Raw genomic sequence first — 18,411 nt, forward strand, 5'->3', positions numbered from 1 at the left:
AATTTGATAAAATGGAGCATGTTCTAATTGGAAACACTAATAGATTATTGTATAAGGAAGGCTGTATTCATATGATGTTTATTAATCTCTAACATTTCATGGCTCTTCATCTACAATTTCTTTAAGTATTTGAAACACATCTTTGAATGACCTATTTCTCATCCAAATGGCTCTGCATTATAAACCCACAGGTGTGTAAATAACTTTATCAATGAAATATTCAAAGTGATTATTATTTTTACTTTTAAAATGTACTAACATTCTTCTGAGATTTCTTTCACTGCTGTGTATATTGATTTAGTGCTACAGTATGCCTAATACATGTCAATGACTAATGGAAAAAATAGTTTCATTATGTGCAGGTGAAGCCTTGAACAAAAGCTTGATGTAATGAATCAAGTGTTAAATTTACATCTCCACCCACATATATCTCTTCATAATCTTTCATTGTCTTTTCACATTCTGTGTTCCTTTCTGTCCTGTTATCATGCTGAGAAGCTGCCTTTATTTTTAAATGTGTCTGGCAGTCCTACCACAAACATCACAGATCTGGCAAGCATGACCTTTTACCAGATTTATTTGCATTCAACTTGTGTGCACCATGTAGCATCTGACATAGGCTCAGAAGTTTTCTTTCATGTTTTTGAGTAGGTGTGGTCAATCATTAAACAAATTATGCATAAACCCAATACATCTGGCAGTAGTAACTACACTCCTTTGGAATTCTTGATACCCTGTGTACCTCTAGTAACTTCTTATGTCATTATCTTTCTTCTTCATTTTGTTGTAAATTAAAGTTACTTTCAGTAAAGTTGCAGCCATACATGTGATCCAAAATATAATCATAAAATTATAGCTGACTGCATTTCATGAATGCTAAAGTGTCGTCAACCGTCTCTGTTCACTGTGATTTATTTTTCAAATTTCCTTGTATGTGTCACCTATGTCTATGATTTTCAAAGTGAAGTAGGCCCATATTGTAGTGTGAGATATCAATGCAAGTCTTTGTTTAGGAAGAAATGTGTACTTTTTGACCTTTTAAGGACTAACGTAGTAAAATTCTTCACTGTTAAAAATACTTAACACAATTCTTGAAGCTTGTTTTGTAACATTATATATTTCCTCCTAATTTTTTCCCATTAATGCAGTATACTGCAATATTTTCTACATTACATTTAAATTCTCCCTCAGTCACTGAAATTGTCTATTAAGTAGCTCTGTTCTCTTTATATGCACTAACAGTCAGCATTAAATCAGGAAGAAATACTTAATCCTCTCTATCTTTACAAGTAAATTTTGTCGTAACTCTTTGTTATATTCATACATTTCATCACCACAAGGCGAAAGCTTTATGCTATATGGGATATGTGTGAGTTCATTCCATAAACTTCAGTTACTTAACTTTATGTTCAATAATGCATTAGTCGGCTATAAGACTTATCAGATTCAAAACTCATGACAGTTTGCTTCATGTATAACATGAGAAATTAGTTTATCAGTAGTGATAAATATAGTACCATCTCATGCACAAGCGTTTATAAATTTGATTTTTATGTGACACATGTGTGTGGTATATCTACCAAACTGCCCCTACCTATGATAATGTCTTCTGCTAGGACTAATGATTGACTAAAATATTTACTCAAACATATGATACATTATGCTGATTTAAAAATGTTGCAGCACTTGTAGAGTTTCTGTTTAAGGACCTCTGCTGCTCATCTTCAACTGACTGCCACCATTTCAGAATTTCTGCAATAGTGTCCACTAAGGAGCTTAAGAAAAGAGCAAATAGGAACTTGGATAACTGCAAACACACAACTTCTTTTAAATTTATTATAGTGCTAAAAAATAACAACTTCAAGGAATATGCTTTACAATGTCTACTACTCATAAATGCCAGATATCTGAATTAAAGCTTCACATACATTTAAATTTCAATCTAGTCATCAGGCATACATTATTAAATTAGTTTCAACAGTTTTTAAAATTATTTATATACTCCACAGATACTTTGTCTCACTTACTTTACTGATAGCAAAAGATTTTCTGTAATGCACGTGTAATGGAAAACAGTACTACAATTTTTCCATTAAAATCTTAGCATTTGTACATAGTAAGATTCCTTGTCTGTTAATTTTGGTTTGAAGTTGTAACATATTATGGTCAACAATAGTGCAATATATATGTACAGGTTATATGAAAGAGTGCTATTGTGCTCACTTCAGTAACTGCTTTTTTTTAAATAATTCATGTAAACTTCACACTGAATTCTACTCAGTCAGTCATCTTTAAAAGAAGTGGTGTATGAGAAACACATTAACCTTGGACTGCTGACATTCTTCCTTGTTTGTGGACTAGGAAGAGGTTCTTAAAGAGGATGATCTTCACCATTAGTACACATCCAAAGTTATGTTTGGTTGGTTGAAGTATTTGTATGTTGAATACTTATTATTCTTGGTGAAGTTTATTTTACGTATTAAAGGCTAAATGTCAACTTCAATTACCTAAGGTTTAAATTTTTGAGAATATTTCACCATCAAATCTCAAGCACTGCCTCTTCAAATTCTATTTACATAGGCCAATCCTAATCTCTACTACCCCACAAACAAATCAGAAAAAAAGAAATCAAACAAATAGTATAACTGGTAAATGGTATCCCAAACATAGACCTTTGAAGTCTACTTCTTTGTTTTTAAAGAATATATGTTAGTACATTTTACATTCCATTCATTTCAATACCTATCATTTACATTTTAGCATGGATAGTATTATTTTCATCATCTATTATCAATAATCTACTCAGATTGTAAATGAAGTCATACATACAATCTCCAGTGGCAAACAGTTAGAGTGGTTATATGTTCCAAATATTTGCATAGGCATAAAGACAACAAAAAACATTATTAAAGTGTGCTATAACACTAAATTATTCTCACTATAACCAAAAATGAATAGAATTGCTAGTTATATATATTTGCCAGTCTGTATTGTCTTGTCCATATATATGATTATCATAATATTTTTCATTGAATTTTTCTCTCAAACCATACAAAAAATTCAGAAATATTTGAAAAAAGTAGTACAGTTCTAATGATCTGGCACACCTGCTTCAAGGCATGTGGAAAAAATCTTTGTAATGATGTATCAGTACGAACTAACTGTGGATCTCATTTGCTCACTTCACACATAGCTCAGAAAAGATGATCATAACATTATTTGTAGTCACAGCATTCTATGTCTTTATCACAAAGAGCAGACTAAGACCAAAATAGAAAAGCTCTAAGTTCTGCTGCATCTGAACATCTGCAAATGCAGTAACAACTAAAAATATAATGTTGAAATTATGTGTAAACGTCATATCATATTTACAATAAGTAATTCACATTCACAACATCAGTACTTGATTGTGTTGTTCACAGTAAGGCAAATATCAGAAAACATTAACACTGAAGTTCATTTCTTTAAATGGTATGCTAATGCACTAATGATACTTTCATTCAACACATGGTATGAATATTACAGTACAGTATAGTCCAACTACCCTTAAGTATGCACCATAAATTTAATGGCAAAAGTTGTCATAACAAACTATACATAACTTTTTACATGTAATAATATATTATGGTTATCATATATTCGTTAACAAGACAACAATACCCGTGAACTTTCACAAAGGTAAATCTAGGTGCTTGCACCCCGGTGTTCTTGATAGTATATGCAGTATAGGGTAATTCATAAACATAACAGCACATATTGTAGTATCAAATACAAGTCAGACCTTTCAAAAGAAGAGTAATAAGTTAAAATGAAAGAGAAATGGCTTTCTTTGAATATGTAAGATGAAATATGCTTGTGGATAATTATTTTCCCTTAACGAGTTTTTGGAGGTTCCTGTGGAGCCTGAGGAGGTATCTGTCCCATATTCTGAGTCATTCCAGGAGGTGGTGGTGGTGGTGGAGGTGCTACAGGAGCTGAATCAGGCATCAATTTAACTGAAATAAAAGAAAATAGTTACATCTTATTGTCTCACAATTACTGGACTATAAACAAATAATTAAAACCAGTAAAAAGCTGTATGGATAGTATCAATGCTTTTCTTGTTATACATGTCTGTGTAAACATGCTCCTTTCAGTCTAATGTTTTCTTTAAAATTTGTTTTATTATCTGAATTTTAAACCTACAGAGTAAAACTCAGAGTATTGTTATTATTACTACTTATTACCACATATGATAGTCTCTGTTAACCTTACATTATAAGAATACAAGCAATTAAGAATATACACACAATAAAATACAAATACATTAAGAAAACAAGTAACATTAGTATGTTGTTGTTGTTGTGGTCTTCAGTCCTGAGACTGGTTTGATGCAGCTCTCCATGATACTCTATCCTGTGCAAGCTTCTTCATCTTGCAGTACTTACTGCAACCAACGTCCTTCTGAATCTGCTTAGTGTATTCATCTCTTGGTCTCCCTCTATGATTTTTACCCTCTACACTGCCCTCCTATGCTAAATTTGTGATCCCTTGATGCCTCAGAACATGTCCTACCAACCAGTCCCTTCTTCTTGTCAAGCTGTGCTACGAACTCCTCTTCTCCCCAATTCTATTCAATACCTCCTCATTAGTTATGTGATCTACCCATCTAATCTTCAGCATTCTTCTGTAGCACCACATTTCAAAAGCTTCTATTCTCTTCTTGTCCAAACTATTTATCGTCCATGTTTCACTTCCATACATGGCTACACTCCATACAAATACTTTCAGAAATGACTTCCTGACACTTAAATCTATACTCGATGTTAACAAATTTCTCTTCTTCAGAAACACTTTTCTTGCCATTGCAACATTAGTATGTAGATTATTTAAAAAAGGCTCTACTTAGCTCAAACTGGTAGCTACTTAATTGTAGGAAATTTCATTACTAATAATTTAACACCACCACCTGCTTTAGCTACATGTTCTATCCACTCTTTGTGTACACTCTGTAATGCGTTTCAAAATATTTGTCAATTGAAAACAGTACCTGCAATCATAGTTTACATTCCAAGCTTTCCCACTGACCATGACTGTTCTTCAGAAGGCAGATTTAGCGACACCACAAGAAAACTGTCATGTTTTAGGGAACTCATAGCTGGGGTGTTCAAATAATCCTTCTCTTTAGAATTATAACAATAAATAACATATCTTGCATGATAGGTTTCCTGGTTTTACTTTATAGAATTGAGGTAGCAAAAGGCATATTTACTGTAAGCTGTCATTACTCCTAGATGGGTGTTATAATTCTAACACCTTCTTCTGGAGCAGTAGAACACTCTTGTAGTCTGCAACTCATAACTCACGTGGCTGTGAAAGAGTGCATTGTACATTTCTAGGAGATAATGTGTTGTTGTTATGTGCATTAGTTTTTTTAATGATGCACAACTTATTTATTCACATCCATGTGCTATGTGTGTTTGCCAACTGAGTTTGCTGTCAGTCCTGAAACCAAGATGTTACACAATACCTAAATCGCCCAGTCACTCTTTGGTCATATTGAGTAATAAATCTGCTTATGGATTGCCTTATTCAGGTCTTTTGCATTACATAATAAGGTTGTATCATGTGAAAACAGTAAGGTCAGACCTCTTCAGCCCAAATAATTTACCACTAATTTGAATAAGAAATGCTTGCATGATTTTGCTCCTTTGAGCACTATCTATTGCTTGTTTTCTAAGTAGGGCTGAAAAGTCATCAGGACAACACCAATAGCTCCACAATGCTCCACCTTGCTCAGAAAGCTCTTGTGTTTTATGTAGTTAAACACTTTATTAGGTTCAAAAACTGTTCATGTTTTGTACTCCTTCTCTTTATACACCTTCATGGTCATTCTTCCACAAACAAGACACTGCTGAAATGATGAACTTTCATTACCTAGATCAATGTCATACATCATGTCATTACAAAGTCCCCCACTTTTTCTGGTACATGAATTAGTGATATTGGTCTCTTGCTTAACACTTCAATTCGATCACTTCTTTTGTAGACTGGCACTCTTCAAGCTACATTCAAAAAACTGGGCAAGTACAACATGAAAAATACTGTTTGATGCTATGGTTAGTGGTCCTGTAACTTCAATAATAATTTTATTCACGATAGCACATGATGTACCATTGTCATCTGGAATCTCTGAACCCTTGTAAGCTTTCACAATGCTATGAACTCATTAGGATGCATTTCCCCCTGTCACTGACAGTACAATAGTTGTTTTGCATCACAATGCATGTAGAGCCTATATCCAAATCTGGAAATTTTTTCACATATTCTCACAAAGTACTCATTATACAGGGTGAACATTAATAAAACTGACAAACTGCAGGGATGCATTCTTCAATGGAAATAGAGGAAAGAACATCATACGGAAGTGTGTCTGGATCCTATGGAAGTGTGTCTCGAAATGCATCACTGTCACGGTAGATGGCGCTGATGAATGACAGTTCCTCTGACCACATGTTGTGTGTTCCTTGTGTGTTGCAGGCTGTGTGACTGACATAGTGTACTAGTGTACTGAAAGCAGCAGAATGATCTGGTATTCATCTCAGGATTGAGATGACATGGTGTTCGGGTATGGCCAAACAGATGGAAATGGTCAAGAGGCAGCACAGCTATACCAAAAAAAGTACGGTCACAGACACCAGCCACATCACACAACATTTCTAGCACTTTTTGGGCATTTGTGTGATCATGGATCCTTTCAGACATATGAATGTGCAGAGAGGTGGTAGACTGAGTGTACACCAGATGTGGAGGAACAGGTTCTACAGGATGTTGAGACGGACCCTAGTGCAAGCTCCAGGCAAGTGGCCTGCCAACATGGTGTAACCCATGATCATACAAACGCCCAAAAATGGCTTGAAATTTTTTGTGATGTGGCTGGTGTCTGTGAGGGTACTTTTTTTGGTATAGCCATGCTGCCTCTTACCCAAACACCATCTTGGTTTGTTCCTGACATTAACACCAGACCATTCTTCTACTTAAAGTATGCTTTGTCAATCACACAGCCTGCAAAGCAAAAGGAATGCACAACATGTGGTCAGAGGAACTTTCATTCGTCAGCACCATCTACTGTGGCAATGATGCATTTCTGGACACATGTTCATAGGACATTCCTTCCTCTGTTTCCAGTCAGGAATCCATTCCTGCAAGTCAAAAGTTTTATTAGTGTTCACCCTGTATATATGAGGAAAATGCAGAGAATCTGTGTTCATCAACTGAATCCCAAGCTCCCTTGCATGGATTATGAACATTTTCAAATACAAGTATTGTAATTCTTTTTGACCACTTTGGTCTCTTTGCCGTAAGCACCTTTTGCTTGTAAATAATGGCAACAAAACATGTTGTATATAGTTAACTCTGTTGCTGCTATGATATGGTTATTTAGTATGAGTAAAGTGCATTTTATGTTATCTAGTTTAGCCATGTGCCATTTTTATTTATTTATTTATTTATTTTTATGTCTAGCAATTTCTTGTTGCAGTCAGTTAAAATGCACTTTTCAGATGATAAAATTCTTCCCAATTAAATGATTCTCCTGCTAAACATGCACTATAAAAGCCAAATAATATCAGATCGGTTTGCATGCAAATCCACAATTAATGCAATACATTCTGCAATTACTGCTTCCTCTACACCTTTCCTGGAATACCTTGTGCATAAACTATAACATCACCTCTGGTTGGCTGGTAATTTGTCAGAAATAGTCCATATGTGCTACTTATATTGATAAATTCACTCACATTGATATTTGTTTAACCTTTTTGTTCACTGGAATCATAAATTTTTACTCCAGCCACATTAGGTAACTGAAGATGACATTTCAAAGTCATAATTTGGAGAACAGTACACTGAAATAACAATTATGTCAAAACCTAATAGCAGCAGCTATCTCCAAATCTGAATCAACACAGTGCCTCTTTAAGTCATTTTCACAGATGTTAAAGATACTGTCAGCATAAACAATCATAGAAACATGAATAATTGTTCAGTTTTTCTTTTATTTTTTTCCTAGAGCATGCCCAGAGACTTAATAACTTTGTAGTATTCATCTTCTGCCTGGAAAGCTCAGTTTAACAAACACATAACATATCTGGCTCCATTTTCTCAGCAAAGAATGATAATAAATTACCTTTTGCTCTATGACACTGAACATTTACAATGATTATTACTAAAGGACCTACAATTTAGTGTCCCCTACTATGTTACTAGAACACAGGTCATCTTTGGAAATAAAAACTGTCAGGTCACAGCATTTTTTGGTCACATACTCTTGATCATTATTTTGTCCTTTACTTCAAAGTACAAACTGATCCTCAAGCTACTGTGCAAAGCCCCCATCTCTAGCTTCCCAAATATGAATTTTTTATTCATTTTAAGATTAATGTTGTAAGTTAGAACACTTTTTAGACTTTTATCTCCAGGTAGCCCTGTAGGAGAACTTCAATACATTTTCTTATTCCATTTTGAAATGATAGCATTCACTTTATGTGTACTCCACTCTTTTTAAAATTACAAAAATTACTCTGGAAATGTAAGGTTTTTTCTGATGTTAAAAACTGTTCCAGGGTACAAAACGATCATGTAAATGGGAACAAATATTCTATTCAAATTTTAAAATGTTGCAATCAAAGAAATTTTGTCAATAATGTATTTAATATATTATATGTTATGTTATCATTCTACCCCCCACCCCTCCCCTTTTCTTTTTCTTTTTTTGAGTCATCAGTCTACTGGCTGGTTTGATGTGACCCACTACAAATCCCCCTCCTGTGTGTATCTCTTGATCTCAGGATAGCACCTGCAACCTATGTCCTCAATTATTTGCTGGTTGTATTCCAGTCTCTGTCTCCCTCAACAGTTTTTATTCTCTACAGCTCTCTCTAGTACCATGGAAGTTATTCCCTGATGTCTTAACAGATGTCCTATCATCCTGTCCCTTCTTCGTGTCAGTGTTTACCACACATTCCTTTGCTCTCCAATTCTGTGCAGAACCTCCTCATTCCTTACCTTATCAGTCCACTTAAATTTCAACATTCATCCACAGCAACACATCTCCAGTACTTCGATTCTTCTCTGTTCCAGTTTTCTCACAGTCCATGTTTCACTACTATACAATTCTGTGCTCCAAACACACATTCTCAGAAATTTCTTCCTAGACTTGTCTAGGCCAAAAACGCCCTTTTTGCCAGTGCTAGTCTGCTTTTGATGTTCTCCTTATTCTGTCTGTCATTGGTTATTTTGCTGTCTGGGTAGTAGAATCCTTTAACTCCATCTTCTTCAAGACCATTAATTCTGATGTTAAGTTTCTCACTATTCTCATTTGCGCCACTTCTCATTACTTTTGTCTTTCTTCAATTTACTCTCAATCCATATTCTGTATTCATTAGAGTGTTCATTCCATTCAGTAGGTCATGTAATTATTCTTCACTTTCATTGAGGATAACAATGTCATCAGGGCATCGTATCATTGATATCTTTTCACCTTGAACTTCAATTCCTCTCCTAAACGGTTTGTTTATTACCATAATTGCTTCTTTGATGTATAGATTGAACAGTAGGCTCTAAAGATTACTCCCTGTCTCACATCCTTTTTAATCATTCTACTACATACCAATAACCAGTAAATGAAACCAAATTAAGAAGATGTATTGTTGGAAACTGCTTATGACAGTTTCTAGTCTGTATTCCTTCATACGATTCTGAAATCAGTCACTATGCTGTAACTCTAACCAGGCTACATGTGTTCCTAGGTGCACTATCCTCCAGGTTCATTGCTCTCCGTTATGCAGAAAATTTTCCAAATTTTCAGCTGTTGTGTAATTATCACCTTGCCTACTTGAAACAAGTCCTTTTCTCAAAATCAGGCATTCAGTTTTCATCACCTGCTACTTTAATAGTATTTGTCTTCTTTCTGACAACATTTAGAAGCACAATTCACATGCTCCCCCATTTTCAATAAACTCATTTTTTTTCCATTATTGACTATAATAGATGTGTTAATGCAGAACATATCTGCTCACTGAATGAACATAACTGATGCTTCAACTGCTACTTTTTATCCCAAATTACCTAATTGCTTATCACTGTATCCCTTTAAAACTCACTTTGCTGCTATGTATTTATTTTTCTCACCATATACTGCAGACTGCCTTATGGTTTTGGTTTGATACATTGATACATTACCGAAATGAATGCCTAAATTAATGAACTGTTGGTAGTGTTTTATGCCACTTAATATACACTGACCAGTCACATTAATACAACCACCTGTCAAAAGCCTGAATAACCACCTTTTGCAGTGCAGACTGCTGCGAGACATGGAGGAAATGAGTCACTCAGGTTCTGGCAGAAAGTGATGTGGAGCCATGCTGACTCCAGTGCCATGGCCAACTGTGCTAGGTTTCTCGGTTGAGGATCCATGGCACAAAGAATCTGATCGAGGTGGTCCCACAGATTCTCGATTGGGTTTAAATCTGGGGAGTTTGGTGGTCAGGGGAATATGGTAAACTCTTTGTGGTGCTCTTAGAACCATGCATGCGCACTGGCTCTTAGAATCATGCATGTGCACCGCAAGCTGTGTGACATGTTGCAGTGTTCTGTTGGTGGATAGCATTGTGCTGAGGAAGAACAAACTGCTTGTAGGAGTGAACCTTGTCCCCAAGGATAGACACATCTTTGTGTTGATCTGTTGTGCCTTACAGAATGACAAGATCACCCAGGGAATGTCCTCCAGTCTTGACCCTTCTGATGATTGCAGCAGGGTGTTTGTTTTCATATTTTCATTCTCTGATTTTTATGGCATGATATTTGGGAGAACTCTTTACTGAGGAAGAAAGTGTTACAAAGAAGTGTAATAAGGATAATAAGTGGTCCACCCTAGAACACGTAGACAGCTCTTTACAGAGTTCAGAGTGCTGACAACAGATTCATAGTATATTTGGTCCCTAATGAACTTTGTTGTCAACAGTCAGTCTCAGTTTTAAAATACAGTAACATTCCTAAATATAAAGGAGTGAGATATTCATCCATAAAAAGCTTCTCCAAAGAAAAATTTCTGAATGTGCAGTTACACACACACAAATATGTGTGAACAGATGTGTGTGTGTGTGTGTGTGTGTGTGTGTGAGAAATTTATCATAGCTAAGTGTAAATCAATATATGTAAAAAAAGAAAAGTAAAAAAAAAAATTGCTTAAGGCATTCATGTTAATTGGCAGCACATTCTCATATTTTTGACTCAGAAATTGTACTGGAATTTACTGTAATTGCAAAGCTGACTCATTATATATCATGGCAAAGAATCACAATTATGATCCATGGATCATGCAAACAACTAAGCAGAACTATGGCAGATTTGTCGTGCCCCAACAAAAATTAAACCATCTTTTTACTATGTGCTTCTTCTATGCAGTACTAACAATCTTGAGCAACTGACAATGCATGACTGTGCTTCATCTATGACAGCACCTTGAATGAAATTTCATGCTGCAGGTTTAGTGCATCTGGTTAAGACTGATACTTTTATTACACAAGGAAAGTGCTTAAATTACTGTTTGTCTTAAAGCATCCAAAATCATTTTGTATGGATCACTCAGATATTAATCAAAAGCCTGTCATGTAATGTATACTTGAACAGTGGCCCTTACACTTTATGGGAGCAGCTCTTACTTGTCTATCCTCAAATTGTGACTCCAACAACCTCTTTCCCGCAGTGAATAGCATATGGTTTAAATATCTTTTAAAATCTAATCTAAAATCTAAAATTCTTTCCCTGTCTTGCATTTTCAAAGTTAATTGTGTCAGTAAAGAGGATGTTAGCCTTTAAGTGAATTCACCAACAGTTTCATGCAATCTGCAAGTTAGTTTCTCCTTGGAGAAAATGTATAAAATTAAAAGAAAACAACATAGCTCGCTAAGAGTTGCCTTCAGTAGGTTGAAATTCTAGCACTGCCATCATAAACATTTACAGTAGAAATCAATAATCCTAGCTTTAGTAATTTTCTGTTCCCTCTTCAGGAAGGAAAGAGGTGTTGGGTGGGGAAGATTGGAAATGGGAGGGAGACGGTTGGCCACTTACAACCTAACTTGAAACATACGCACATGTTGTGAGGATGAAGGGAGGCAAGGATGAATAATAATCAGAGAGAGAGAGAGAAGAGAGAGAATAGGATACCAATGATAATACATTTTTAAGTACAATACCAGCTCTAGTTCAGAGAACAATGCACTGTGTTGCACAGCGGATTTTTCGTCAAGACAGTCCTACAGTAGTTGATTCAGAGAACTAAAAGCTAAACATACATTGTCAGTGAAGAGACAGTGATATGTTATTTCAATGTATGATTATTTTTTGTAAAATTGTTATTAGCCAAGATCGCATATAGGAAAATAGATAACTAGTTCTTGACTATTTTTGGTCATTTCAGATCTGAAGGACATTGAAGAAGAGTGTTACAAGACAGGAATTGCATTCAATATTAATGGTATTTACAAAAGATTTTAACAAAATTATTAGATAAGTGGGCACTTAGCCAGTTAACTTTTAACAGTGCAACGGAATGTCAGCTGTGAAGTATGTACATCAACTGTCACAAAATGATGTAAAATTGTCAGCCTCATAGGTGAAGAAAGTGAGAGAGGTGGCAACACAGTGTAATTCAATTTTGTCAAAAAACAGTTAAAATATGACTGTTGGAAGGAAACAGAGTAAAATAGACAAATTGAATAAACACAAATATGAAGTTGTACAGGTGGAAGATCTTGCAGATGGTGTAATTTCATAAAACTCTTTATTAAAACAGAATGACCAACAGTACAGTAATTTATAAAGATCTATATCAAAAGTACTGTACATGTGTACAGAAAACGGAAATCACATTAGCATGGATTGGCTTAAAATTATACAAAATATGAGGCTGGCCCATATATGTGATTGTTTTGAATGGGCTACATTAATGTATACCATAATGATGTCACTGATATAAAACAATAAACAGAAATAGACAGTGGCAATTGGAACGATTCAGCTAATAACTGGAATTTAAAATTATGAAAGCCCAACATAATATGCCCATACAGTAGTGGAAATTTACATACTGTGGAGCTCTGACTTACAGAATTATTGTAGCAAACAAATCCTATGCACATACACATTTAATAGTGAACCTCAGTGTGCTTTAGTAAATATGTGAAGACAATCTGGATGTATATATCATCTGCAATTTTTCATTATACTGTAGAATAACTTACATATAGAGTCATTTACAGTGTAGTAAAGAAAAGCAATCAGTTAAAAATGACATGTATAAAATATAAAAAAAAGCATAGGTAAGGCGAAATGTTAAGATCAATAAAATGAAGTAAATATGGGTGAATGGTACAACAGAATAGTGGCCCATGTTTAAGTGATATGTTACTGATGTCTAAGTTACTGTATACATCCAATCACTATGTGCTATGCACACTGCAAACATAGTGATCAATAAGATAACAGTGAATATAAACAGTTAATATACAATATTGCCCTATAATATATGTAGACCTAGGTCTATGTGTTGTGCATTTCTAAAACCTTTTATATAACTTAGGTACTCCACTACATATTACATAGTTAATGATTGTGATCAGCTGTTATTTTCCATCAGTGATTGAGTTTATAAGGGAGTATTGCATTTTTAACTGTTTATTTTGAATGTTATTGTATTTTTAAGTATACATCATTGGCAACTGCAATATATATGTTGTTCTATGTATAGTATGTATACTTCTAAAACTATTTATGAAACTTGGGCACTCCATTACAGTTTATATTACTGTTATGTATTGTGCACATTTTTTGCCTATGTCTCTGGTATGCACAGTGCACACTGACTGAATAGCAATGAAAATAATCATGTATAAAAGGTATTACAGTTTGCAAGCTTTTGGAGCCAATGGCTCCTTCTTCTGGCAGAAGGGTTGAAGGGGAAGGAAGGAGGTATGGAAAAGGACTGATGAGATTTAGGAAATGGGGTAGAGACTGGAAAAATCACTCAGAACCCCATGTCAGGGAAGACTTACCAGATGGAAAGTCTCACCTGACCCAGGGTGTGGGTAACTTTTCTGATCCCTACCCCTTTTCCTAAACCTCACCAGTCATTTTTCTTAACCCCTCTTCCTTCCCCTTCAACACTTCCTTCTACCACAAGAAGGAGCCACTGACTCCAAAAGCATGCAAACTGAAATACCTTTTATATTTGTGTTCTCCTGCCACCACTTGATGACTAGATTTTTTTTATCTACACTATGGTTGAATATATACATTAACTTAGACAACAGTAACATCACTTACATATGGGGAAATGGATGCATGTACCAGTAACCTCTACTACACACATCAAAAAAGTTTCGCATCACCTCGGTTCTGACTGTTCCGGAACCTGTACAGAAAATTGGAAGAGAGATCAACATAAACATCAGTTCTGCCCTTTTCATTGCTCATGAAAACCACACATTGTATGTTGTACCACCATACAGTGAGACCTTCAGAGATGGTGATCGAGATTGCTATACATACCAGTTCCTCTAATACCCAGTAGCACATTTTCTTGCATTGATGCACGACTGTATTCGCCATGGCATACTATCCACAAGTTCATCAAGGCACTGTTGGTCCAGATTGTCCCACTCTTCAATGGTGATTTGGCTTGGATCCCCCAGAGTGGTTGGTGGGTCACATCGTCCATAAACAGCCCTTTTCAATCCATCCCAGGCATTTTCGATAGGGTTCATGTCTGGAGGACATACTGGCCACTCTAGTTGAGTGATGTCATTATCCTGAAGGAAGTCATATAAAAGATGTGCATGATGGGGGCTCAAATTGTCATCCATGAAAATGAATGCCTCACCAATATGCTGCCGAAATGGTTGCACTATCGGTCGGAGGATGGCATTCACGTATTGTACAGCTGTTACGGCAACTTCCATGACCACCAGTGGTGTACGTCGGTCCCAGATAATGCCACCCCAAAACAACAGGGAACCTCTACCTTGGTGCACTGACTAGACAGTGTGTCTAAGGCTTTCAGCCTGACCAGGTTGCCTCTGAACACATCTCCGACGATTGTCTGGTTGAAGGCATATGTGACACTCAATGGTGAAGAGAATGTGATGCCAATTCTGAGCAGCCCATTCGGCACATTGTTGGGCCAATCTGTACCATACTGTGTGGTGTCATGGTTGCAAAGATGAACCTCGCCATGTCGTGAGTGAAGTTGCGCATTATGCAGGCTATTGCGCACAGTTCGAGTCATAACACTACGTCGTGTGGCTGCACAAAAAGCTTTATTCAACATGGTGGCGTTGCTGTCAGTGTTCCTCCAAGCCATAATCTGTGGGTAGCAGTCATCCACTGCAGTAGTGGTCCTTGGGCAGCCTGAGCAAGGCATGTCATCCTCAGTTCCTGTCTCTATCTATCTCCTCCATGTACGAACAACACGCTTCGATTCACTCCGAGATGCCTGGACACTTCCCTTGTTGAGAGCCCTTCCTGGCGCAAAGTAACATTGTGCACATGATTTAATCATAGTATCGACTGTCTAGGCAGTTGAACTACAGATAATACAAGCCGTGCATCTCCTTCCTGGTGGAATGACTGGAACTGATTGGCCGTCGGTCCCCCTCAGTCTAATAGGTTCTGCTCATGCATGGTTTTTTACATCTTTGGGTGGGTTTAGTGACATCTCTAAACAGTCAAAGGGACTGTGTCTGTAATACAATATCCACAGTCAACATCTATCTTCAGGAGGTCTGGGAACCAGGGTGATGCAAAACTTTTTTGATGTGTGTATTTGTCATCACTGATTAAATTTGTAAGATTATATTTTATATCCACTATTTCAGTTGACCATTACTGTAGTACTCACTTTTTTTGTGGATAGCACACAGTCGTTGGTTGCATACAGTAACTTAGACATCTGTAACATATCACCTAGACATGGGTCACTGTTCTTTTGTGTCATTCACCCATATTTACTTCATTTGCTTGATCTTAACCTTTTGCTTTACCTATGCTTTTTTATATTTTATACATGTCATTTTTATCTGATTGCTTTTCTTTATAACATCGTAAAGGATTCGATATGTAAGTTACACTACGGTATAATAAAAAATTGCAGATGAGACGTACACCCAGATCATCTTTACATATTTGCTAATGCACACTAAGGTTTGCTTTTAGATGTGTATGTGCATAGGATTTGTCTGCCACAATAATTTTGTAAGTCAGAGCCTCACAGTTTGTTAATTTTCACTACTGTAGGGATGTGTTATGTTGGTCTTTCTTAATTTTAGATTTCAGCTGTTAGGTGACTCATTCCAGCTGCTCTATCTATTTCTGTTTGTCATTTTATATCAGTGACATCATTATGGTATACAGTGACATAGCCTCTTCAAATCAATCACATATATTGGCCATATTCATATTTTGTATAGTTTTAAGCGAGTTTGTGCTAATGTGATTCACTTTTTCTGTACACATGTGCTTCACTTTTTATACATATCTGTATAAATTGCTGTTATTGGTCCTTCTGTTTTAGTAAAAAGCCTTATGACATTACCCCATCGGCAAGAACGTATATCTGTACAGCATCATATTTGTGTTTATTCAACTTGTCTATTTTTCTCTAAAAGTTTCCTTCCACCAATCATGCTTTTAACATTTTTTGACTTCATTTTATAACTTAGCTGTACATTACCTATTATACAACTCAAAATTGTGTTATACTGTGTTGCCACCTTCTGTTACTTCCTTCACCTATGAGCCTGGGCACTTGATGCAAGTCAGTCTGTTTCTGACCAGCTTATGGAAACTTTGAATGTCACTGTTACCAGACAACATGATTATCTTCTGTGTCTCACCGAATGCACTGCAACAGTGCTTGTCTGTACTTACTATATACTCATTTTACAAGTGCAAGTTCAAAGGTATACCTATAACATAATGGTTTTCATGTCACTTTTATGCTATTTTCTTGTCATTTATGGCATATGTATGCTTACATTATGATGATATGATGAGAATTTTACATCACTTTGTGACAGTTGATGTATATACTTCACAGCTGACATTCCATTGCATTGTTAAAAGCCAACTAAGTGTCCACTTATCTTAGAAACACTCTTTTTATTCTAGTTTGTAGTGTTCAATATTTTTGTTAAAATCTTTTGTAAATACCATTAATGTTAATGCAATTTTTGTCTTATAACCTTCTATTTCAATACCTCTTGGATCTAAAGATGACCAGAAACCATCAAAAATTAGTTATCTATTTTACTATATGTGACCTTGGTTAATAAAGATTTTGCAGAAAGTCAAAATTCATTGAACTAAATACATACCCGAAATTACCATGCATCTAAACATAAATTGTGTTATTTGTTGAACAGGGGCATACACAATTATAGCAAGATGTGGGAAAGATTCTCAGAAATGAAGAACAATACTTCATTTAACTGACAATATTCTTGTAAACATGTGTCACTCTCTACTCAAGAGACTCCCATACAGCATAAAATATTGAAAGAACATTACTATCCATAAATAAATAAAAATGTTAATTTGGATCAATGTGCCTATGCAGTAATAAAGAGGGTATAGAAGTTAGGCATTAAAATTTCCAAATAAAATTATAAATTACATATATTAATGTAAGCAATTACTCGATTCTGGTACCCATTATTTGTGTTTTGTTTCTATTTCACGCATCTGAGGAAACCAACAATTTGAATAGAATAGAAAGGAAGTACAATGGCAGTCCTCGGAATACAGTGGGAAAGAGTGTATAGCTTGAATGGAAAACTATGTGTCTGGCGCTGTGTATTAGGCTCCTAGTGATAATGCATTAAAAGAAACTTTAATTTTATACAAATTTTTCTTTTTAGTGTTTCTGTAGTTGGCACACTTGCATAACAATTTGTATAGGTCTACTCTGTTGATTGTGTGGGAATGTGTGTTGTGGATCCTGGTTATTAGTATGTATCTGTGTAAATGTAACAGACCTGTCTTTTACTACCTAATATTCATGTTTCTTTCTGTTTCTCTATGAAATTAATATTACATTATGTTATATTAAAATCAAACATCTACAAGCAATGAAAAAGATAATAATCAGGTACAATGATCAGAAACAAAAGAAAACCATCCTATATTAAAAGAAGATAACCTACAGTATAACACACAATCTATAGTGTTTGTGATGAACTTTTAATGGATATATAATTATTGTTTTCAGAGTTTTGATCATTGTGCCTCATTCAAGAGTGAATATAGGCATAAAGTTGAAAAGTATGAACTCATATCACTCCTCCCAGTATTTTCTAAAGTATCTGAGAGACT

At 35.4% G+C, this 18,411-nt stretch overlaps 1 protein-coding gene across 1 annotated transcript in view; it reads right to left on the bottom strand.

The window, feature by feature from the left end:
• Positions 1–1,803: 1,803 nt before the first annotated feature.
• Positions 1,804–18,411, bottom strand: part of LOC126183771 (vesicle-associated membrane protein 2) — a 188,052-nt gene continuing 171,444 nt past the window's right edge. Inside the window, exon 6 of the mRNA XM_049926004.1 lies at positions 1,804–3,995. Coding sequence (XP_049781961.1) covers positions 3,874–3,995 — 122 coding nt within the window. The 3' untranslated portion in view covers positions 1,804–3,873. The remainder of the gene's footprint in view (positions 3,996–18,411) is intronic.

This window comes from Schistocerca cancellata, chromosome 4 (assembly GCF_023864275.1).
Source record: "Schistocerca cancellata isolate TAMUIC-IGC-003103 chromosome 4, iqSchCanc2.1, whole genome shotgun sequence".
NCBI lineage: Eukaryota > Metazoa > Arthropoda > Insecta > Orthoptera > Acrididae > Schistocerca > Schistocerca cancellata.